This window comes from Tenrec ecaudatus, chromosome 16 (assembly GCF_050624435.1).
Source record: "Tenrec ecaudatus isolate mTenEca1 chromosome 16, mTenEca1.hap1, whole genome shotgun sequence".
In the NCBI taxonomy this organism is placed as follows: Eukaryota; Metazoa; Chordata; class Mammalia; order Afrosoricida; family Tenrecidae; genus Tenrec; species Tenrec ecaudatus.
The window spans coordinates 62,474,359-62,499,283 of NC_134545.1; the positions used below are offsets into that span (position 1 = coordinate 62,474,359).

Sequence of the window (24,925 nt, forward strand, 5' to 3'; positions counted from 1 at the left end):
CCAAGGCACTGTGCTGAGAATCGGAGGGGCCGTGATTCCTGCCTCTGTCTCCAGGGCCTACGTGGATCCCAGGATGTTGGCCAGCATGTCAGGGCAGGACTCTTCCCTGTCAGAACTTCACACCGTTGGTGTTCAGTGTAGGGTCAGTGTCACAGGAAGACCCACACGGGCAGTTCCACAAATGTGTGCAGGTCTAGAGAGGTGCTAGGAAGAACAGTAGAAGAGAGAGAAGAAGAAGAGAGCAAATCTTTCCCGCAGAAAAGATAAAATAATCCCACGTGGAATCCGAATTTTTCCTTAAGGCCAGGGAGAAGATGAAGAGGCTCCGACAGGGTGTATTCTTAACACTCTTTCTGACGTAATGTTTCCAATTGGAAGCGATATAAGCTCTCTAAGGGCACCCTGATTACAAGTGGTTACAAGTTGGGCAGTGATCAGATGATCAGCTGTTCTAAATCACCAGCTGCTCCTCAGGAGAAAGAGCTCTCTTCTCCCATAAAGAGTTACAGTCTCAAACACTCACTGGGGCAGTTCTATCCTGCCCGATAGGGTTGCCATGAGTAAATATTGATTCGATGGCAGTGAGTTTGGATAAGCTGTATAAGGACCTCTGATGACTGATGGCACAGTGAGTTAAACACTGGGCTGCTAGCCAACAGGTTGGTGGTTCAAACTCACCAGCTACCAGTGGAAGAAAGACCAAGCTGCCCATCCCTGTAAAGACAGAGGCTCGGAAACTCTCCAGAACCATTCAACTCTTCCCTCTTATGTTACTGTGAGTTGGAATTGACAGTGGTAGGTTTGGTTCTTAAGGTTTTTGTAAACTCGTGTTTTAAAGTATATCTCTTCCAAAGACTTATTAACAGCTTCATGTAAAACAGACAATATCCCCTTTGCTTCTACAAGCCTAGCACATATGGGTCAGAGAGGAAAGTCTGATGTACAGTTTTACCCTAGGAAAATATTAAAATTTCTAGAAGCATCTGGTTCTTCTCAGTTGTCATGTTGGTTCACCTGCTGCTGTGACACATCCAAAGTGGTTCAGGCATTTCATCTTGCCTCAAATTGAACACCAATTGGCCCGATTTTAAACAAAACCTGATGATGAGGTTATCTACACCTGAGAGATTTCCTCAGACATAAAGGATTTGCTTTTGGAATGTGTCTTTTGAAGATGAACCTTGTTTGATATTTTTAGCCATCCTTGCCTGTTGCTAAGTTGCATGCACTAATTTTCTGTTATCACCCCATCATCATCCGCCATGTTGAATGGGTAACTGTCACGCAACAGCCTCCGCTCCTTCAGTTCGGATAGGTCCTACACTCTGAACAGAAGCTCCTACGCCCGGGACAGCATGATGATTGAGGAGCTCCTGGTGCCGTCCAAAGAGCAGGTAGGCATTCTTTCAACATACGTTCTTCCATGGTTAAACTTTGCATCCGTGTCCTTGACTCACACTCGGGCTTCTCCGTGGGAGAGACGGTATTTCTGCCTGTTTGGTTTTGCATTTGTGACTCGGTGTTCGCCAGTCGAATGGTACAGAGACACCCCTCTCTTCAGCAGGTGAGTTTTTCAGCATTTCAGAGAGGGACTTTCGAAGGCGCAGATACTTTTCTTATCACTGGGTCAAATGGAGTATACTTTTTTTTGGAAAAGAAACGATAAACAAGGGTAGCTAAAGTCGCTGGCATATATGTGTGAATGTTTGACTTTACTAAGCAAACAGTAAATGCATGTTGGAATTTGCTGGAACTGTTTTGCAGGTAATTACTAAGATGACATGTGTTTCAGCCCGCCCCTTCAAACAGACGGCTGCTCTCCAGACAGGGATGCTAGTTTGCTCTCTTCTGCAATCTCTGCTACATTCATCTGTGTTGTGTGGTCTATTCCCCTCTAGTAATTGTGTTCGCATTACTATTGAGGGTTTATAAGCAGGCCCAGCAACATGTAGACCCAGGAGGGTTAATTTTTCTAGAAGCATGCAATATCTGGTTTCAAATATTTCCAGTAATGATTTTGAGATGGATAATAAGATTGTTTGAACTAGAAGTCTCATAATTCTGGAGGTGGCATATGGCATTTGAACAAGATAAATAATAGATGAAACACCCTGAACTTATTTCATGAACAACGATGGTAGACTGGAGCAGATAAATAAGTGGCAGTCATGTATTGTAGCCACTTAGATATGAAGCAATGGACAGCCATACCGTGTCTAGATGCCAGCTTCCAGACATACAAATGTGCATTGCGCTTGGCAAGGCCCTATAGTAAATCTTTTTATGATAACAGCGTAGCAAGCATGTCTCTCAGAGATTAATGCAATGATTATTCAGTATTTAGATGCAACCTTTCATCACATGATTACAGGTATGGTAGCACATGATGAGTGTGAGCGGGTGCTAGCTGTAGAGAAAGCACTGGTCTCTGATAATGACGCTCTCAGCCTTTGGGTGTAAATTGTCGCCCAGCCAGCTTCGTATCGCCTTCGCCAGTACAAGCCTAGCACATCTGGGTCAGAGAGGAGGGAGATTTCCTGAAGAACTCCACTCAGGTGACTGTGGTCATTAATTATCCTAGACGCTAGTGAGCCTGCTCTTCTCCTGTTCCCAACTCAAAGGATCCAGTAGTGGATACATTGATCAAATGTACAAGTGCAGAGATCCCTGTTGTGCTTGGGGTCCTAGAAGAACCCTGCAAAACTTGGGAGATGCAGGTAAAAAGGAATTCCCTGGGGATCGGTGGCAGTTCCACTCTATAAGGGATGAAAAGTCCCTGATGTGCTTCATTATGAACAGTGTACGTTTATATTTCTGAACACTACATGCTTGTTCTGGGGTGAAGCCCTGAGAGGAGTAAGCTAACATCACCCTCACCTCCACCAGTGCTCTACCCTCACCTTCGGCACCTCAGCCTTGAGATAGAACATCTTGGCCGTGCTGCCAGGCTGCGGCGAGGCTTCTGAGAGTTTTCACACCAGTACCTTTTAGCTGCTCCCAAGACCTGCCTACTGAGGTACCACAGATTTCTGAGAGGGATAAACAACAAAAGGACCTTGGGAGGGTGGTGATGGTCTCTCGTTGGCGCCGCCGCTCCTTCATCTCCACAGCCCCTCTTGAAGGTTGCACATACCGATGGTGACCGTGTAGGGGCAGAGAGAGAGGAGATTGTCTTGAAAACCCTTTGTCAGTGAAGCTTAAAAGGATAGCTACCGAAAGAGCAGGCACTTTTATGAGCGCAGCGTGTTATTTCCACGGCCTGACGGGCCTTCCCTGGGGAGGAAAATTACATCCTATTACTCATGGGCACTCAAGTCCACGATAAAGCCACCAAGGAATTGAAAATCATAAGCATTTTGGGATTTGAAGGGGGAAGACAGTATAAGGACAATTGGGCACATTTGATTATATATTGGATATTACTGCTTTTCTTCCTACTCATAATAGCATTGAAGCCATTCAGGAGACTATCCCTGTTCTAAGAACTTAGATTTCCAAAGTTTTTAGACATAAAGGAATCCTAAAACAAGAAATTTATTTTCAAATGGCCCAGAAAAATAAAAGTGTGTGGGTGTACCGAGCGAGAGCAAAAGGTCGGTGTTCGTTGTGGGATCTGTGGAAGGCATATGGGTGCTACTGATTGGCACAAACATCTTCAAAATCAAAACTCGGAGGAATCAGGAAAAGAAATTCTGACCGGGGTGTGTGCACTCACAATTGTAGCTCCTAGCCTCTCATTCACAGGCGCCCTGGTGGTGCAGTGGCTGAGCTTTCGGCTGCAATCCACAAGGTCCACAGTTCTAAACCACCAGCTGCTCCATGGAGAAGAGCTAGGGTGTGTGCCCCTGTGAAGAGTGACCATCTCAGAAACTCACGGGCAGTTCTGCCCTGTCCTAGAGGGTGGACGTGGACTCGATGGCGGTGAGGGTCTCCTCTATTAGAGAGGACAGGAAGCAGGACCCAAGTTACACTGAGCCAGACGGGAGCCAATGAGTACTTACTTCAGAATTACACCCAACGCCTTGTACATCACACGCATGTCTGTTTTAGCTTTGTATCGTGTACATTTCAAAATAGTGTTTCTGCATAGTGATTTTTTTCTTACCTGAAAGCATAGAAAAAGTCATATGCTTAGTATATCTTACTAGCGGGTTTTCAACAATCCTGTCACTACCCAATTGAAGTCTCTGACAAATAAGGTCGAGGATTAATATTTATTAGGCCTTTTGAAATTAACTTTTTTTCCTTGACTAGACCTCACCCCATACGCAGCCCAGTTGCCTCTTGATTATCCTGGTGCTGATTAATCAGTTTGCACATTAACCACAGTTAAAGTATAGTGGAGACTCAGGATGATTAGCTCAGTTTGTACCCCTCTCCCTGGAAGCCTGGGGTGGTGGCAGGCAGGTGTGGACACCACCGGTGGGGGATGGGGAAGATGAACCACAGGTGGGACTGGGGAGTGCCTAAACCACTTGAATCGCCCCTGATGTAGTCAAGAGTGGATTGTTTTTACTGTGGCATTGGGTTTTCCAGGACCTCTATTCTTTGACCTTCTGATCTACCTGTTAACTGAGTCACGTGGGGATAACTGCTATAGATTCCATTCTGATTTATATCTAATCTACAGGACCAAATAGAACTGACCCTGTGGCTTTTAGAGTCTGTAAATTTTACAGAAGTAGAAAGTCTTATCTTTCCCCCTTGGAGCAGCTGGTGGTTTCAAAATGTTGACCTTGTTGACCTTGAGTTAGCAGCCCAACGTCACCAGGGCTCCCCACCTGTAGACAGCCTTCTGAAAATAAATGTGAATAGAATCAGTATTAAATCAGAAGGTGTCATCATTTAACAGATCCCGAATCCTGGCTGCTCTTGAGACTCACCTGGAAAGCTATTCAAGAGACTTGTTTAGGTCCGGAGTCACTGGGCTTGGGGTGGGGGCTGCCCATGGGGTATGTGAATGCACCCAGGACGGGAGAGCCTCTGATTAGAATCGTGTGAGTTCTTCACCCTAGATAGACAAGGATGTCAGAATCCCGTGCCTCTTTTAAAGACAAGTTGCCCGTGGAATCAGAGCCTCTTTGTCAGAGTTTCGGAGAATGATTCGGAGATGCACTTGTCATGAGAAACCCCTGGCCTAAAGCAGTTCTGACCAGAGTCTAAATTGTTAAGTCAGCATGGACCGTATTTGTCTGGCCTGTGTGCGCGTAGAAGGCTGTCTTCGAGCATCTCGGTGGTTGGAAGCAGGCTCGCCGAGTGAGAGTTAATAAATCAAGGGAATACTCGAAACCAAAGTCTGGCGGTCTGGGATGAGTGTGGCAGTCTGCTGCTGCCCTTTCTTTGGAAAGTATGACGGAAGCAACAGTGTGGTGGGGCTTATGTAATGGCTGAATGGTCAAGCTAGATTGGCTGACTGACTTAGGCTGGACTACTGTGCTTCAGCTGCCTTCTGTGTCAGGGGAGGTACAGTTGATAATGCTTATGGTGGTGGCGAAAGCTGCTAGAATCTCAGCTCCTATGCGCAGGCACCAGTCTATGTTTTACAAGTCTTACTGGCATTTCACAACAGTCCTCTGAGATGCTTGTAGCCCTGTTAAAAATATATGAAACTAAGGCCCCGAGAGCTTAAGTAACTCACTCCTGGGGACAGCGCTGGTAAACGTCAGCTTTAGAATGGGACCCTGGCACCAGGTTCACCTGGTCTAGCAGCTCCGCTGTGCAATTGTATAGGCTGTTTGTTTGCCTTTTGACTGGGGAGCAAATTCTCCAGGCGGGGAAGAAGGCAATCTGAGGAAGAGAGGGTCTGTCCTCCAGAACCCTGTACTTTGTCATCTGGGTTGATTTTGTAGCTGGAAAGAGTGTATTTAGACTTGTGCCTTCATTATATTTTTCTCTAATTCTAACAGTAAGTTCTTATTTTTCTTATTTAGCATGCTTGAAATAGAACTAAGATAACATTCAGCCAGGGGTTAGGAAAACAATGTGGGACTCTCAGCTATGGAAAGAGTTGCCCTATAGGTTGATATGGAGTAGCTGTTGTGACTGAGAGAAACCACCAGCTATTTGGTAGGCTAATCTAGGAGCCCTGGTGGTACTGTCAGTTAAGCATTGGGCTCCTAACCACAAGGTTGGCTGTTCAAACCTACCGGCTGCTCCACGGGAGAAAGAGGAGGCTGCCTGCTACTGTAAAGATTTACAACCCCAGAAACCTAATATGAGAGGCACTGGGAATTGGAGTAAACTCAGTCATGATGGGTTTGGTTGTGGGGTTTGGTGGCACCCCCAGGGGAATGTTCGACTACCAACTGGGTGATGCTAACTGCCCCGAAGAAACACTATGAGTTGGAACCCACTCGGTGGTAATGGATTTCGGAATCAGTGCCTTGCACTTGCTTTGAATGACTAGAAGTAGCTGTAAAATTGGAGTGTCTCCTGTCCGCAGAGACATTTAATTCAATAATTTAATTCAATACTCTAAGATGGGCGAAATGCAGCAGTCTCTTAGTGGACATGCCTTGTTTTTGCCTGCACACACCTGCTTTCTCCTGCTCTCTCTTTAGTGGAATCTGATTGACATAGCCCCACGCAGCCTATTCTTTAGTCATAGTTTTGAAGGAGATGCGATCCCTCCTCGCCTCTCAGTGCGGGAGCCAAGTGTGGCTAACCAGGGCACTCCTTTTCCTGGACGACAGGGATGGAGGGGCAAAGCGAGTTCTAAGCCAGCCTAAGAAACCTCAAATTTGAGGTTTTGGTTAAGCTTTGGGGACACTAAGATCGAAAGATGCTCTAAGTCTGAAAGGGTTACCAGGAGGAGCGAGCCTTGCAGGCAAGTGATCCAGCCTCGATGGGAGAATCCAGGCTGAAGAGATTCCGACCAGCTTGTGTGCACTTGGACCCAGCTGTGGTTGAGGGTTTTCTCTCTCTCTCTCTCGGAGCCTGTGGCCAATCTCAGCATCTCCTCCATTCCTTCACAGGCTGTCGTCAGCCAGTTGGATGTGTGCTTCTGTAATTGCTGTCCTTGCTGTGGGTGGTGGTCAGGCATGAGCAAGCACATATCAAGGACAATGTAGCAAGTCTAATGTCATCATAAAGTGCCACCTAGCCACAAGATGCTATGGTTGTCTGCTCTCTCTCTCTAGGAACAGTCACGAGGTTCACAACATAACAGGAAGGCAGATATTATGACTTTGAGCTCTGAACTGGGTGTTTCCAAGCAAATTGTTTAGAAAGGAGTCCCTTGCTGATCTGTCACTACAGACTGGCCACTTTCCATGTAGGGACAGTGTGTTTACAAAGAGAGCAATGGGGCAGCACCACCCCACCCCCGCCTTCTCTCCAATGAGATGGATTCCCTTTTCCACACTTCCCCTTGCATACCAGATTTTCCCACTTGGGTTATGCCTGAGGGGACGATGGGTGTCGGCTTGAAGGGCTAAACCAACATACCATCGAGGCAAATGCATAGGCTTATGCTTTTTGACTGAGGACCCACTTCCATGTTGGATATCGGAGGCCTCCTTGTAACCTGAGCAGCTGTGACATCTTCTGTCCCATAATGCTTCCCATGGATGTCCTGGCCTAGTACTCGGATTCCTTTGCACTGGACTCTGTTTCTGTGAAGCTAAGAATGATATCATGTGCATTTAGTCCAGTACTATGCTACGTACTACTTGAAAGAGTAGCAGGTGGGGTGCACATTGAAAGAGGCTTAGTGGTGCAACGGTTAAGCGCTCAATTGCCTACTGAAAAGTTGGCAGTTTTCATCCATCTCCTTGGGAGATAGATGAGGCCATGTGCGTCTGTAAATATTGCCTCCTGGGAAACTATGGGTTTCTGTACTGTAGGGCAGCGCTGTGTTGGAATTAACTGCACAGTAAAGGGTTTGGTGTGCACACGTGCAGTCGCATGCACAGAAATTGAAGGCTCTTCAAGAAAAACTATTTTTTTTCAAGATCTAGGCAACTATTAATTATATCAGAAATAGAAGAGAATAGAAAAATCTAAAAGGATGACTGCTAATTATTCAGCAGTTCCTCTTGTATCTCTCAGCTCCTTTCCTCTCCCTCTCCCCAGAGCCCAGCAGAAAATGAACCTTTCTGTTTGCTTCCCTCACGCCACTTCCTACGAGAAGTTTAGAAATGTGTGTGGCCAAAGGTAGCCAGCCGTGGATCAGAGAGTTGCTAGAGAGAGTCCCCTGGAAGATAGCGCCTTAGGCTAGTGACATTTAATCCCCCGCTCGCTCCCTCCAAAGTGCCCGGCCAGCATTACTCAGGTGAGCTACTCAGCACCTGTCACAGATTGCTGTCTGAGATTATCGATTGTGTTTTTAAGGCAGCCAGGTTGGTATTGAAAGCTGCTTAAGGTAGTGCAACAGCTATCAGTGTCTAAAGGGTCATAAGAGTTGAGTTTAAAGGCATCTACAGGTGAGGGCGAGTACAACAAAAGACCTTCTTTCTCTGTGTCAGTCTCCTTGTTGATTTTTACATTGCTGCTTGAATTGAGTTTTCTTACTTACAAAACCCAATTATAAAAGGAAGGAATCCTTTCCTGGTACTAAATGATCACAATTTGCCAGTTCCCTGATGGCCCTGGGGGGGACATCAGCATTAGAATTATGCACGGTGTTTGCCGCCACTTTCTCTTCAGCGAGTCCTCTCATGTCATGTTTCAAGCCACCTTGGGATAGGTGTTAGCATGACCACTGTACAGACTCCGAGACTGGAGTTGGTTACACTTGTCCAAGGCTAACAGCGACGAGGTGGTAAATCTAAGAGAGTGCCTGGCTCTGGTGGATGCTTCAATGGTCTTCGCTGTAGCGGGCTGCCGCTCTCCTGAGCAAGGTATGGCCGATCTTAGTCAAACAGGTAAACCCAGAAAGAGTCTCTGATTGGACCACTATTTGTCAGGGGCAGAAACTCCGAGTTACTCTTTCCTAATCCAGTGGAGAGCCTGGCTTCTCCCCGTAGTCACATTGTTGTGAGAAGGCACATTGTTGTTGTTGTTTAGAGGCACCATCTAGTCAGTTCCCACTCGTAGTGACCCTGTGCACAACAGAATGACAACGCTGTCCCGTCTCCAGTATTTCTGTGCTGGTGTCCATTGTCCGCAGCCACTGGGCCAATCCATCTCTTTGAAGGCCTGGTTTGCTGCCCCTCTGCCTTACCCCACAGGATGTCAGAGGATAGACCTGCTATGCTAAAAAGATGCAATATTGCCGAAACTTGAGAAGTAAGTTATCTGCCGTCACAAGGAATCCGGGGTCCTGGTTTTGCCTGCATAGTCGTTTAGGGTTGAAGTCGCTTTCCTGCTTCTTGGGGACCCTGCATTCCCTTTACCTTATTGCAGAAATGGAGAGTCAGTGAGTTTTGTGACTTATGGCTCTCAGGACTATGTAGTGGCACAGTGTCATGCAGACCCCAAGTCATCTTATTCTTGGTTCTGAGGAACTTCAGACACCCGCCTGGGCTGGCTCTGCCCTGGTGTGTTCTGCTGTGTGGCCACAAGGTGAAGCTCCCCTTGACACGCCTTTGCTCTTTTGAGCTCCCAGACTGGTTACGTCATCCAGAGATTACTCATCTAAATCCTGGTCGTCCGGGTCACCAGCATGTCGTCCAGGTCACATGCACTGGGTTTTGCTTGTGGGCCTGTGATGTGAAGCCTCCCGAGTGTTGTGCCTGTCCGCGTGTGAGGAGCGCCGGTTTATTGTCGAGAGCACCTTCCGGGCACATCAGACTGACACCCAAGGAGCCTGCAGAGCCCTATCCCTGGGCCCTAATGGGTGCCTCAACCCAGAGGATGGCCTGCTCTTGGGCTGACCCTTACCCCTGCCTCTTTTCTCCCTTGCCTGGACATTTATTCTCAGACCCGGGCCTGTGGGGGTGTCCTCGTGTGCACGGCCAGTGTGTACTTGCTCTCCTCTTTCCTCTGATGAATAGGGCTAGTGAGAAACTATTTTTGGAAAATATTAAGCTCTTGGAGACAATGATATCATTAGTCAGACTTTGGACTCTCCTGAAAAATGTGCAATTTTTAAAAGTAACCTTGATGTCACGTCGAAGGTGAAAAATGATATGCTTATTCATATGATTTTTGACATGAGAGTAGAAGGCCTTATTAAATCAGTGTGAATCTTTCCATAAAGTAGTTTTTATCACAACTACCCAATGCTGGATGTTGGCTTGGTATTGCCAGCAGAGAACTGTGGAAGCCTCTTTGCTTAGAGAATACTACTTTAAAACTTTAAAATCACTCCAAATTTCAGTTTCCGCATATGAAATCATCTAAAAAAGGGTGTGGTAAGGCAGCTGACTTCTTCTTGCTTTATGAGGGGCAATGCAAATCCCCCATCAGTTTCATCCCAAAGCTGACAGCTGATTCTGACATCTCTCCTCACCAACCTTTTTTTGTTTTTTTAAAATCAAGTTCACCTTTAAAACAGCAGCACAGTTTCAATACCAACTGTCCCACCCACAGCCTGCTGCTGGGCTGCTGGGTTTGATCATTTGTTGGGTTAGACACACACAACTCACAGAGAGTACTCAAAGCCATGGACGTTGTTAGGGAAGTATCGGGCTGCAATTCATGATCAGGAAAGAATCAGGATACAGTTCTTTATCCAAAACAGCTTCTGCTCTGTTGTGCCTGTAGGCGTCTCCCTGACCCACAGCTCCTCGAACCTCTTGGACTGAAACAACTTCTGCCTTATTCAGGCAAGTATTACAAGCTCGTTAGCGCCACAGATAAGTGCCCAGGAGACACCCTACTCTGCCAGCAGACTTCCTGCCCAAAGGCACTCAGCTTTTTCACTCAGTGGACCAGAAAGCTTGGTTCTGCTGGCCCTGCTACTGTTGTGTTTTTACCACCGTTTCTTGCTCTCTCTCGCCTTAGCTCTCTTAAAGCTCTGTGTGTCCCGGGCGTAGGAGGTTCCCAGCTCAGGAACCCTGGGAACTGAAGGACATGCTTCACACCTGGCTGTTCTTTCTTGGTGCTAGTCAGTCCCCTCTCTCTGCCTGGCTCTCCTTTCACCCAAACCAAACTCACTGCCATTGAGTGGACGTCAATTCATAGCAACCCTGTAGAACAAGGTAGAGTTTCCCCAGTGAGTTTCAAAAACTATAAATTTATGGGACTAGCAAGCCCAACTGGCTCCCCCAGAGCAGCTGGTGGTTTCAAGCTGTAGACTTTGCCCATCCCAGCCCAGTGCACAACCACCAGGCCACTGTGATGGCGTGAGTAAGGGGGGTAGCTTGTGTATATCCCACCCTAGTTGGTCACATTAACAAACATAACCTAATGCTCATTAACAGCCAATTCCTGCCTCATTAACACATAGGCCAGGATTTAGTACACACGCCACAGAGGATAATGGCATCAGATTACAAAATGGGGACTCCACACAACACTGAGAATTGCAGCCTAGCCAAGCAACACCTCCACCCCACCTCCCACCATCACAGGTTCCCTGCCCCATGAATGCATGGTCTCCACCAGGCCATGGTGTGAAGTACTTTTATAGGGTTTCCCAGCAAACTGTCAGGCTTTACAAAGGGAGGTAATGATACAGAGTCCTATGAAAATATGAAAGACTTTGCACTGGGAAGGGGACCTTATTATAATTCCACGACAACACTGGTTTAATGACAGGCATGTGCATACATTTTAATTGAATGTCTACACCCACCATATGCCTAATTTGGAAATGGAGATAAAGCTTTTCAGTGGAACTGTCATTGCTGGGTCCGGTAACATGTAGGCATTTTGAAATTTGTATTACTTATTAAACTAAGTTGCCATTAGGTGCCGTTGGGCTGGTTCTGACCCAGAATGACCCTACCTGAGCTGGCACCATCCTCACAATTGCTCTCATGTGGAGCCCATTGGTGCAGCCGTGTGTCCATCCATCTCGTTGAGGGTCATCCTCTTTTTGGCTGCTCCTCCAATTTACCAAGCACGATGTCCTTGTCCAGGGACGGATCTCTTCTGATAACACGTCCAGTGTGCATGAGGCGCGGTCCTGCCACCCGGGCCTCTCAGGAGCATTCTGGTTCTTTTCTTCTAAGACAGGTATTTTTGTTCTTCTGGCAGTCACAGCACTTTTCATTTTCTTTGCCAACACTCTAGTCCAAATACATCGATTCTTCTTTAGTCCTCCTTATTCAAGATCCAACTTTCGCATACATATGATGCAATTTAAACTATCTTGGCTTGGCAGGCATACCTTAGTCAGCAAAGTAACATCCTGGCTTCTCAACACATTACAAAGAGGTCTCATGTAGCAGATTTACGCCATGCAGATGGAAAGATGGAAAGAATGCACAGAGTCACTCTACCAGAAAGAACACGCCAACACTCAACTGGTTCAAGGGGTGGCATATCAACAGAACACAATGACATGGAAGGAAGGATGAAGCACTGGAAGCACTGGCCAAAAACAAGGCGCCAGGAATTGATGGAATAACAATAGAAATATTTCAACAAGCTGACCAAGCACTGGGAGCTCTCTCATATTTGCAACAACAACAAAAAAAGGAAGACAGTTTCTTGGTTCCCTACCTGGAAGAAATCCATATTTGTACCCATTCTAAAGAAAAATGACCCAACAGAATGCTCAAAGTATAGAACAATATCACTGAGGTTACGTGCAAGTAAAATTTTTGTTGAAGTTCATCCACCAACAGGTGCAGCGTTACCTTGACGGGAGGCTACCAGAAATGCAGGCCCAATTCAGAAGAGGCATGGGACAAGGGATGTCATGGCTGACGTCAGATGGATCTTGGCTCAAATTGCGAATACCACGAAGCTATTGATTGTGCTTCATTGACTGTGCAAAGACATTTGACTATGTGGATGTCAACTACCTGTGGACAGCCTTGAGAAGAATGGGAATTCCAGAACACCTCATTGAGCTCATGCAGAACCTGCGCGTGGGTCAGGAGGCAGTTGCAAGAACAGAATAAGGGCAGGCTGCATGGTAAAATCAGGGAAGGTGTGTGTCAGGGTTGCTTTTTCCCACCATACTCATCCAGCCTTCATGCGGAGCAGATTATCAGAGAAGCCAGCTTATATGAAGGAAAACGCAGCTTCGGGATTACAGGAAGGCTTATTGACAACCTGCAATAGGCATTTGATGCAACCTTGCCTGCTGAAAGTGAGGAGGACTCGAAGCATTTGCCGATGAAGATCAAGGACTGCAGCCTTCAGTGTGGATGACAACTTGATGCAAAGAAGATGAAATCCTCACACCTGAACCACCAGGTAACATGATAAATGGAGAAAAGATTAAAGTCAAGTTGTCATTGTTTTTGTGTTGCTTGGACCCACAGTCAATGTTCATGGAAATAGCAGTCAAGAGATCAAATGACCAAAATAATGGCTCACATTTCACACTTCGACGCTAGTGTAGGAATAAGTATTCAGAGATCAGCAGCTTAGAAATGAAGCTGCCAATGTAGGCTACCTATAAAACCATAGTTTCTTTTTGCAAGTTAAACTTTTTTATTCTTTGTTCTCTTGTTTTTAATCGTTTTATTAGAGGCTCATACAACTCATCACAATCCATACATACATCAATTGTGTAAAGCACATTTGTACATTCATTGTCCTCATCATTTTCAAAACATCTGCTATCCACTTAAGCCCCTGGCATCAGGTCCTCCTTTTTCCCCTCCCTCCCTGCTTCCCCCTCATGACCCCTTGATAATTTATAAATTATTATTTTGCCATATCTTGCCCTGTCCGACATCTCCCTTCACTCACTTTTCTGTTGTCCGTCCCCCAGGGAGGAGGTCACATGTAGATCCTTGTAATCGGTTCCCTCTTTCCAACCTACTCTCCCTCCATCCTCCCAGTATCGCCACTCACACCTCTGGTCCTGAAGGGATCATCCACCCTGGATTCCCTGGGTTTCCAGTTCCTTTTTGTACCAATGTATAGCATCTGGTCTAGCCAGACTTGCAAAGTAGAATTCGGATCATGATAGTGGGGGGTGAGGAGAAGCATTTAGGAACTAGAGGAAAGTTGTATTTTTCACCAGTGCTACATCGCACCTTGACTGGCTCATCATCTCTACTAGACCCCTCTGCAAGGGGATTTCCAGTGGCCGACAAATGACCTTTGGGTCTCCACTCTGCACTCCCACCTCATTCACTATGGTAAGATTTTTTGTTCTGATGATGCCTTATACCTGATCCCTTCGACATCTCGTGATCACACAGGCTGGTGTGCCTCTTCCATGTGGGCTTTGTTGCTTCTGAGCTAGATGGTCACTTGTTTACCTTCAAGCCTTTAAGACCTCAGACGCTATCTTTTGATAGCTAGGCACCATCAGCTTTCTTTGCCACATTTGCTTATGCACCCATTTGTCCTCAGCGATCGTATCATGGAGGTGTGCACCCAATGCTTTTTTTTTTCATTGATGCCTGATAACTGATCCCTTCGGCACCTCGTGATCACACAGGCTGATGTGTTCTTCCATGTGGGCTTTGTTGCTTCTTAGCTAGATGGCTTCTTGTTTACCTTCAAGTTTTTAAGATCCCAGATGCTATATCTTTTGATAGCTGAGCACCATCAGCTTTCTTCACCACATTTGCTTATTTACCTGCTTTGTCTTCAGCGTGTTGTATCGGGAAAGTGAGCATCATAGAATTTAATAGAAGAAAGTATTCTTGGATTGAGGGAGTACTTGAGTGGAGGCCCAGTATCCTTCTGCTACCTTAATACTAAACCTATAAGTATAGGCACATAGATCTATTTCCCCATCCTCATATATAAATATATTTGCATATGTACATGTCTTTATGTAGATCTCTATAAATGCCCTTTGTCTCCCAGCTCTTTCCTCTATTTCCCTTGACTTTCCTCCTGTCCCACTATCATGCTTAGTCCCCACCTGCGTTTCAGCAATTCCTCTTGGTTACATTACCCTTGATCATGCCCTATCAGGCCTCCACACCCACCTCACAACCAATTTGGATCACTTATTGTTTCCTTGTCCCTGGGTTTGTTAACACCACTTCCTTTCCCCCCACCTCCTCCTATCCCATGCCCCCCCAGAACTGTCGGTCCTGTTGTTTTTCCTCCAGATAGTTCATCCAGCCTACCTTATTTAGACAGACCTGCAGAGATAATAACATGCACGAAAACAAGACAGAGCAAAACCAAGCACCAATATACAACAAAACAAGGGCGACAAACTACTGACAAAGAACAAACAAAACACAATAAAGAAAAGCTTGTAGTTAGTTCAAGGATCGTTTGCTGGCCCTTAGGAGTGTTTTCCAGTCCAGTCTGTTGGGGCACCACGCCCTGGCCCCAAAGTCCACTTTCAGCATTCCCTGGGGACCTTGCCGCTCCATTCCCTTGCTGTTCTGCTGCACTCCCCCAGTGCTTTGCCTCCGTGTGGCAGGATCCGATCAGGCGCAGTTCCCACACTGTGTCTCCACGGCTGACCCCCGCAGGGTCATGGATCAGTGAGGGACGTCATGCACCATAATAGGGCTGGCCATGTGGTCCTCTCTGTGGACTGGCTGTTCTAATAGGGGGTTATCGTCCTCAAGACCTGGTAAAACCATAGTTTAAGGGTGTTGCTTTGTTTTATATTTAGAACGTTGTACCATAGCAGGAGAATTTTGTGCGCCTGTGTTCAGGTTGTAAAAATTTAGGGAGTAGGTCTGCCTGTAAGCCTGGGAGGGGAGGGGTGGGGATCCTCATAAATTTAAATTACTCTGGCACCTAAAAACATCACTTTAACTGTTACTGTTGAAGACACATTATGAGATACCTGACACTTTTGTTTTCACCAAGTATGGAAGACATTGGCAGAGCAACGAAGAATTGCAAGAGTACAGGGGTTGGAAAAGGATTCCCTGTGGGCTGGCACCCTCCTGCCTCCATAAATAGTGCATGATGGCAGTGATACTTTTGTGCGGTCTAATTTGTTTCAATAATTAATGTCACCGGTACATGTTTCTAAGAGTACTAAGGATAGGTAATTTACTGTAATTACCAAAGAGGAAGTATATTTTTTATTTATTATGTGTATATACACACTTATTGTGTGTGGGTGTGTATGTCTATATATTTTTTTCCCGTGAGTCTTCATGAAAATAGCCTCAGGTCCCTAAAATTAAGAACGGTGGGGGACCCCTGAGAAAACTGCATGCAGGCCCCTATCTGACTTCCTCATGCTTCACCAAGGAGAGGGCGATCCATGTCCACAGCCACCCCAAGGCCAGTTGCCACAAGGCAGACGTCAGACGTGCCTCCCGCCAACTGCTCCTCCAATGACCCTCTCCTTTTCTTCCGAACTCAGTCATTCGCTACGACGGCCACAGCGAACTCATAGGAAAAAGTCACAGGTGGCGGGGTTTCTTTGGGAAGTTAACCGTTCGCACAGTCAGGAACAGTGAACAGTACGCATACAGTTATTGTCTACAGCCAGTCTCTGTGGTCCTTTGCCTCTCAGGCACTTGGTCCCTTGACTTGCCACTGTGAGCCAGCAAGCCTGCTGCTGCTCCACTTCACGGTCACATGGTGGCAGTGGTCCAGCCTCTGCTCTGTTTCAGCCTCGGCCCCTTTAGGCAGCGATCTTGAACGTGCTCTTGGTGCTTCCTAAACAGTCCTGGGAGTCTCTTTTTGGTTTCTGGGATGCCTCATTCTTATCAATTGTGTTAGTGTTTCACACACCCTATCTGCATAATCCCACCCAATCATTTGGGTGGGAGTTACAGAGACATGGGTAGAAGGGCCTCATTTTTATTTCACCACAACCCCAGAATCTGTCAGTAAATAAGGAATATAGGTGGGGGTGAGGGCTTAGCAGCACTCCTACTCTGTAGTAGTTTGCCCTATGTCTAAGGCTAAATGATTGGGATTGCTAATGGCAAGTAGAAATAACTGGTAAAGGAGACCAGATTTAGACCAACACCTCAGTTTTTAGAAGCCACTATCTAAATGGGGAGACTTTCTAACGTTGTTTATTGCTACCTTGATGGTAGAACTTTGATTTTGAGAACTCTTATTAGCACCGTTAAAAAATGCTTCACTGCCTATAACGTGGATGCTTTGCTGTTGAGAAGGCTAATGGAAGTCTTTTGCCTCCTCTTGTACTTAAGGAGCCCTGGTGGCATAGCGGGTGCCAATCCTTTGTGGCTAACAGCCAAGTGGTTACCTGTTGGTACCACCCAGGGACCCTGAGGATGCACTATAAACGTCATTGTGTTGAGTTGATTTAACTTAATTGCCTGGCCTTTCTTCTGAGGTCATGCATAGTGACCCTGCGACAAGAGGAGCCTGGGTCCATAGGCTGCCATCATTCTGGAAGCAGAGCCCCACCTGTCTTCCCTGGTGCCGCTGGATGGTTCAAACCCCATTCTGCGTAGTGCTTACCACCGCCCCACTTCCTGCTCCTGTAGGAGTCTACACTCAGCTACTGCGCAGGCTGCTCAGTGGGCCCTTTGACTCTGGAAATGCAGGGCTGGCAAAGCAGCTTCGATTATTTCTCAGATTGAATGACCTGTTTCAGTAATTTATTTTCTAGAACATCTGTTTTTGGTAGTGGTAGGGGGAATTGGGGCCTTCTCTCCTGAACTACACCTTTGCTTTCTTATATGCTCTCTGCTACTTTTTTTTTTTTTTTTTTGTCTTTCTCTCTCTTCTGATTTCTAGGACATTTCACTGGGAAATCTCAATGGTCAGGTCAGACTTCCCAGAGAAGACTCTCCCAGTTTTCTGCCCGGAAGCTTTTTCCCTAACCATGTGTGTTCGGGGAGACCTGTAGGGAAAGAAGGCAGGGGGTCTGGACATTCAGTATGTACATTTTCATTTACCCCTCTCCCCACTGTCAGTATTGAACCTCACCCTTCAACTCTGCCATAATCCCCAGCCTGTGGCACCCTTCCATGAATGTATCTCTGGTCTTGCACGAAGCTGGGGGATTAGTTGGTGGGGGGGGGTCATTATTTGGCTAATGATAATTCCTGAAGGGATTACAGGTGTCATCTTTTTAAAGGACCCTCAACTGTTTCAGTGATGCCTTTTCTCTGTGTTCTCTCTCTCTCTCAAACACATACACTCTCACTCTGTGTGTGTGTATGTGTGTCTGTCTGTGTGTGTGTGTGTGGTGTGTGTGTGTGTGTGTGTGTGTGTGTAACATATTTGACTATCATTTTACAGGAGTTACAAGTAAGGACCAAATTTTTAGTAGATCAAAAATTGAGATTGATTTTTTTATTTAGTTTTTTTAAATTTTTGCCAATTTGACAATGACTTTGATCAGAATTGGAACGTTCTTAGTCACTATCTCTTCAAGGACAGCGTCTTCCTCATTCTCTTTGTTTTAGGTTTCTGGAAGCCCTATTACATACATGTTAAACTGCCCCCCCTCCAATTTCATATTGCTTTCTTGGTTTCTCTTTTTAAAAAATCCTTCATTGTGTATTTCCCATTCACTTGTTCTGGTTTACTATTTGTTTTGTGTTGGGTTTGGCTGTAACTGATAATGTATTTAAAACTGAACACATGATCATTTATTTCCTCTTTATTTGTATTCCAACACTTTGGTAAGTTTTCCTCCTTCAGACTGTTTTCTCTATTTTCCTAAACTTGTGAATCAAAGTTGTTATAGTTTACATCCAGGTCTAGATGAACTCTAGCCTGTTGTTAATGTCTGGGGTTTTTGTGTGTTTTTTTTTTGTTTCGGGTCCAAATAAGCTTAGCAGTTTTTGATTGCTTAACATGATATGTTAAAAGATGTTGTGCTCTCCTAGTGAATATAATCATCCAGCGAGTTCCCTGTGATTATAACAGGCCAATAGGTTGATGGCTGATCATTTTAATCCAGTCAACATTTTGCTGAAATAAGTCTGGTTTATAGCCTCTGATTTGTCCCAGACTCTCCAGTGTTCTTATTCATAATGCCAGGGGGATTTTTCATGGCTCTTCCCTTTATACTCTGTAACTTCTACATACAGTTTCATATGAAACTGACCCCTCCCAAAGCTGAAAGTTTCTGATTGTTTAGCTTCCTACTTTACCACATGTCTGGAGTTCCACAGATGTCCCCAGGGGACAACTGTACCACACTTGAGTCCATCCAGGCTCCCACCCAGGTCTCCTCCGCTCTCCGTTCTCCTGGAGCGCCCTGTAAGGAACCAAGTTCCATCTGCCCTGGTAAATGCCAAATGCCTCCAGTGTTCAGATGCCAATAAAAAGTCGGTTCAGCTCTTGGCATTCTTTCCCTGCCCTGCTCCATGTGGCCGTTGCCCCGGAGGAGATGAGGTCTGTGTTTGGCCCGGCTTGGGGAGAGCAATAGTTTGCTGAAAGCTCCACAGCCCCGCTAGGAAATAGGACATCATCGAGAGGGAATTATTTTTGCCTTCACTTTGACTTTGGGAAAGAATGGTATGGCAATCGCCAGAGTAATTTGGAAGCGTGTCGACATGCTTAAAATCATGGTTGGCAGTTTCTTTTGTGATACTCTTTTGGCCATGTACACTGCCCAAGGTGCGTTTTAAAGAGATTGAAAGAATAACAATGTATTGTGTGATCTATTTTTAATGTCTTTTGTACTCCAATTTCAGTGTACAAAAAGAGGGTTTTAAAACTATATACTTTGAATACTAGACAATTTGGTCTTATAGAGAACTATGGGTATGCAGGTATGCCTCACTTAATCACCAGCAAAGCATGTGTGTTATAGGTCGCTGGGTGATTTGGACATTGTGTAGTAACCATATTAAGACCTTCTGGGCGCCCCCTTCTCGTTGCCTTTATAACGTCTGCTGCCAGTGCTAGAGGAGACTGGAGGGATGGGTGGCCGCAGCACTGACAGACGCTAAGAAGGCAAGGAACGCAGAGGGTGTGCAGCTCCATTACTGTCTGTCCACCTGAGCAGCGGGAGCAGTGACTGACCCCTGCAGCCAGCCCGCCAGGCAAAGCCTCACAGAGTAATGCCCTGTGCTTCCCTGTCTGCATTCACCTGGGGTCCGACGCTGCAAGAGTGCGAGTTAAGGGGTCTTTAAAAGAAGTAGGTGGAAGTAAGAAAGGATGAGCTGTTTTCCCTTAAAACAGAAGCCCAAGCCTCGTGGACAAAAGCAATCAGATGCTAAGTGAAGGGGTGTTCCAGTGAGGCACACCTGTATGTGGTAGGCGCAGAGAAACCAGCGTCTGGTGAGGGTTGTTGATGGCCTCTACGGTTTTGTTTTTCAGCATCTGACGTTCACAAGAGAATTTGACTCGGATTCTCTTAGACATTACAGCTGGGCTGCAGACACCTTGGACAACGTCAATCTTGTCTCGAGCCCTGTTCATTCTGGGTAAGTGACTGAAAGGTCACCTTTTCTTTTCTATGAAATCATCTGTGCACGTATTACATAGAAGTTTTAAATTCACAGTGCCGTTCTGCAGAGGCATAACGTAGTGATATTCTAAAGGATTTCATTAGTGAATGTGCGACTTGTATTTATAAATCATCTGTAGATGTGTTTTTTTCTAAGCAAATGCTATCTACTTTAATTAAATAAAAGTACAGTGTTGGAAAGGAAATGAATTAAATTATTCATCGCAGAAGAATTGGCCTGGGTATTCTGGTACCTCTTGTAGGTTACACATTTTCCTTTTCAATTAAAAATACGTTCGTTTCTCTCGATTTTACTTTACTGTGGAAATGAAGCTTTGTTTCTGGGCATCTGATCTTCCCTTCTAATGGGGATTTAAATGTAGAAGCTTGTCTGCTTATTGACCTGTTTGATGGCGTCAGCGCTTTGCTTCTACTGCGTGGATCTCATTCAGATGTTTAGTGCACTGCTCTACTCATTGTTTCCATGTGCTATTGCCTTTGATTTTCAAGCTTTTGTGTTTTCATAAAAAGGAAATATAAACGTAAAGCCTCCACATCAACAATTGGTACTTTCTGTTTTCTTGAAATCAAATTATACTTAAGTTGAATGAACAATTAAGGGAAATTAGAGGAAGAAACCAAATGTACTTTAAAAAAATATATATATTCATATATTATAAGTATGTGTAAGTGCAAACATATGTACTCTATGTATGTATACATACATACATATGTCCACACACAGAATGTGTACATATATGTATGCACACACATACAAACATATACATACATACATAATAAATAGCTATCCATATATGCTAAAGTGCGACTGCAGATCATTCAAACTGGGAATTTCTGATATCCAAGCCAAAAATATAAGAATCTATAAAAATGAGGAATATCTCAAAATATTATTGTCTTTGAATTTAGCATTTGGAACATAAATTAGTTGTGACCCATAACAAAACCTATGCCCATGAGTCAATTCCTGACTCAAAACCCTGTAAGATAGAATGGAACCATTCCTTGGGGCTTGAGACACTATAAATCTTTATGGGAGCAGAGAGCCTGGTCTTTCATCTGTGGAGCAGCTGGTGGGTTTGAACCAGCAGCCTTGTGGCTAGCACCTCAGCCCTTAATAATTTGAACTACCCAGGTTCCTTGACCAGAACAAGGGAAGATTCATTTGAAAATAAATGAACACTAATTAACATTTGTAATATGTCTTATATTTTGTTAAGTATTTAATGCTTTTTGTGCAAATGGTATTACACTAAATCTTTGACGTGCACTTTTTGCATAATATTTATTTGAACCTTAAAATGGCACTATCGATCGACATACTCATTACCCCCAGACGTGATGTCTGAGGCTCAGAGGCGTGTTAGAGGTTACTTTAAGTAACTTTACAGAATGGAAACGTCTGACATTTTAAAACTGTAGAAACAAACCAGTGCAATTTCATTCAACTGGAGATAATTTACATGTACAATCTCTATATGAAAGTATTACAAGGTACTTTAGTAAATGGAGGCGTTAAAGAAATATAGAATAATAAAATCAGAAATTAATTTTCCCAACCATAAACACAAAACATTGCCAGCATCTGCAGGCATCTGCAGAGCCAGCATCTGCAGGACTCCCAGGGCTGCGTGTCTTTAAGTGAGCAGGTGGCCTCGTCTTCCCCCAGCAGCAGTCGGTGGCTTTGAACTGCCAACCCTGTCGTTAGTTGCCCAACATTTACACAGTAATGCCACTAAGATGAATACGCTTACTCCTCGCCACGGGAGTGCCTTGCTGTCTGACATTTCACATTTGCCACAATAGCATCTGACTGGTTTGCGCATGTGCATCCCCCGGGAAAGCAATGAGCACCCCAAGATGGTGACACGCCCCGTGGGTGATGTGCTTTTCCGTGGTCGGGCTAGTCCTGATGTGATGGTCTAATCCGGCCGTTTCAAACGATGTAGTCATCTTCCGTTTTGGGACCTGATTCAGGCATCCTCCATTTCCACCTCACGCCGCTTTTCACAAAATGAGCTGGTCTTTGGAACCCAGTGATGTTGATAAGTGAGCAGAACTTGGACTAGAATCTGCCAACTGTCTCCCTTTGCCTCAGAAATCTATTGACAGCAGTCGGCATGTGCAACAGAGGCAGCACTGATGGTGGCAGCCAGCCCGGGCTGCTTTGAACAGGAAAATAGACACTTAGGATTCATTGAGCAACATCTCGCTGCAGCAGAGCTGTGGAGCACTTTGCATGGCCTCTGAGGCCATTATTTTTCCAGGTTGTTCTGCAGATACCAATGCTTTGGTTTCATTTTCTGAGGGTTTTTATTCGCCTTTGCTTAGCATTGACATTTTCTGTTGCTTGCTTCTAATTATCTCACATTAATTTCTCCATTTGCTTTCTAAATTATTTTGCAGCTATTCCTCTCCACTTCCTCAGTATGATTCAAGGTGAAACTGTGTCTTTTATGTGAACCATCCTTTTTGTGGTTTCAATGGATGTGAATTTTTGCCCTGCTTAGATTGTGTCAGTGTCTGTAGTGTCTCAGCATTTGTCACCCCTCTGTTCCTAAAACTAGAAATATGTATGTCTTAGCTTTAGGATCATTTGTAGATTATGTGCTATAGTTGAAATACAATTATTAACATGCAAATAGGATTAAACATCCCTTTAATTTCTGTATTAGCAATGATGCATGAAATGTTTTTTGCACAGTGTGTATGTGAGTCTGGACAATAAATCACTGTGGTTCATAATGCTATTGGATAACAAGTCTCAGCATCTGTCTAACACAGCCGTATTTTGGCCCCACTCGTCCCCAATGTGTTGGCATTGCAGAGTTGAAAGCTCAGAAGGTCAATGCTCATTAAACAGCACCAGCTTAGGCACTGGGTGTTCCACCACCACCGGGAAGGAGATTCTTCTCATGTGACATTACAAATGTCGTAGGTATACTGTTGTTCAGAGCTGGAATAGTTTCATATGGCCACTGACAACCTCCTCAGACTGCTCGGTAACAGTCTGCTGTAGTACATATATATTTTTTCATATTAAAGGTCCAGCATGACCTCAGCAGTCTGTAAGCACACTTCGCAAACTTCACTTTCTCTCTTTGATTTATTCAAGACACAGTTATTGTGTGTGTGCGCTGTGGGGTACCCTGCCATGTACGCGGTGAACAAGACAGGCCTGAGCCACGTTACTCTCCGTGTTGCTCAGAGTTAGCTGCTGCCAGGCCCCTCCCCTCTCAATGGCACATGCCAGTGTTTGTGCAAACCAGTGCAACTGAATCTCCACCCCTACACTCTGAATGGTCTGTAATGTGTCCTTTTACAATGAGTTCAGATCATCTGTCGATTTTCATTATTAGATGTTGGGAAAGTTCCCATTTTGTCTTAGGCTTCCTTCTAATACTGCCTTGTTCTGAGTAAAGGCAGTTGTTAATGATATGACGTGCATGTGTTCATACATAAACATATGCCCAAGAAAACGTAAGCACAAGGAATAAATTCAAGTTAGCCTACTGTGATTTAACATTGGAAACAATTACATTAGAGAGTTGTACTAGTGAACAAGTATTGTTGCTGATGGCTAAGCAGTCTCTGTTGTTTTGAGTTTTGATAAGGGGCAGCCTGTCCTCTGCTACTTTGAATTGCCATCATGGGCTAAACCTCTCCAGTTAGAATAATCTCAAAAACAGAAATTGATCCTAAGTAAATGGGTTGAACTGAAAAGGAGCCATAAAGGATGTGGCTGGTGGTGTCTGCCTTACTGATAGCCAGAATTAATTCTGAAAATCTGACTGGCTGATAAAATGTCTCTTTGGAATCCAGTCTGCCTTGCTGAAGGATCATTCTTCCAAGACCTCAGGTTGAAAGGCTTCATCCTTCAGAAAAGTGTCCCTAGCTAGGATTTTCATGCAAGTTCTTAAACTCTCTTTGCAGGCTGTAAGCACTGCTTTTAGCTGGATCAATAGTAGGGTATTTTGGTGGACTGGGATTATAATTTCTGCATAAACATTTTGGAGAACAGATGTTTCCAAATGTATCCAAAGAAATGTTTAATGATCAACATTTGATGATACTCCAACCATAAGCATATTTTTAAATAGGAAAATTGGAATGCAAAGACGTGTGTAGAAAGGACGCCTGTTGTGACTGGCACCCATGTGTTGGACGCATTGAGAACCGTTCACCTACTTTGTACTATGTGACGACAGCAAGAGGACTCGGGGGGTGGGGGATGAGGGGGTTCCTATGAGAACACGATCCCAAGCAGAAATTCCACCATGCTGTGACCCAGATATGACAATCTCCTCACATTTCTGTATCAACTTGCACATCATTTTTTTTCTCTTTAAATTTACTATAAAGATTAAGTGCAGAATTATATAATTTGGAGATATTCCCTGAAAAGTTTAAGTACCCTTATTTGTATTGTTGTACGAATATTCAAGTGCAGATTATTTAACACAATTATTAAATCGAGTTGATGCTGACAAGATTAAATCCCTTTCCACCAAAATGACGATAGCAAAACTAGACACCGTCCACTTTTAGTATTAAATTCTGCTTTATGAG

At 44.8% G+C, this 24,925-nt stretch overlaps 1 protein-coding gene across 2 annotated transcripts in view; it reads left to right on the plus strand.

Annotated features, from left to right (window-relative positions):
* ANK3 (ankyrin 3) overlaps window positions 1-24,925 on the plus strand; it is a 367,935-nt gene that overhangs the window by 260,186 nt on the left and 82,824 nt on the right. For both annotated transcript variants that reach the window (XM_075534954.1, XM_075534955.1), the window contains 2 exons: window positions 1,292-1,394; window positions 20,206-20,312. In XM_075534954.1, coding sequence (XP_075391069.1) covers window positions 1,292-1,394; window positions 20,206-20,312 — 210 coding nt within the window. The remainder of the gene's footprint in view (window positions 1-1,291; window positions 1,395-20,205; window positions 20,313-24,925) is intronic.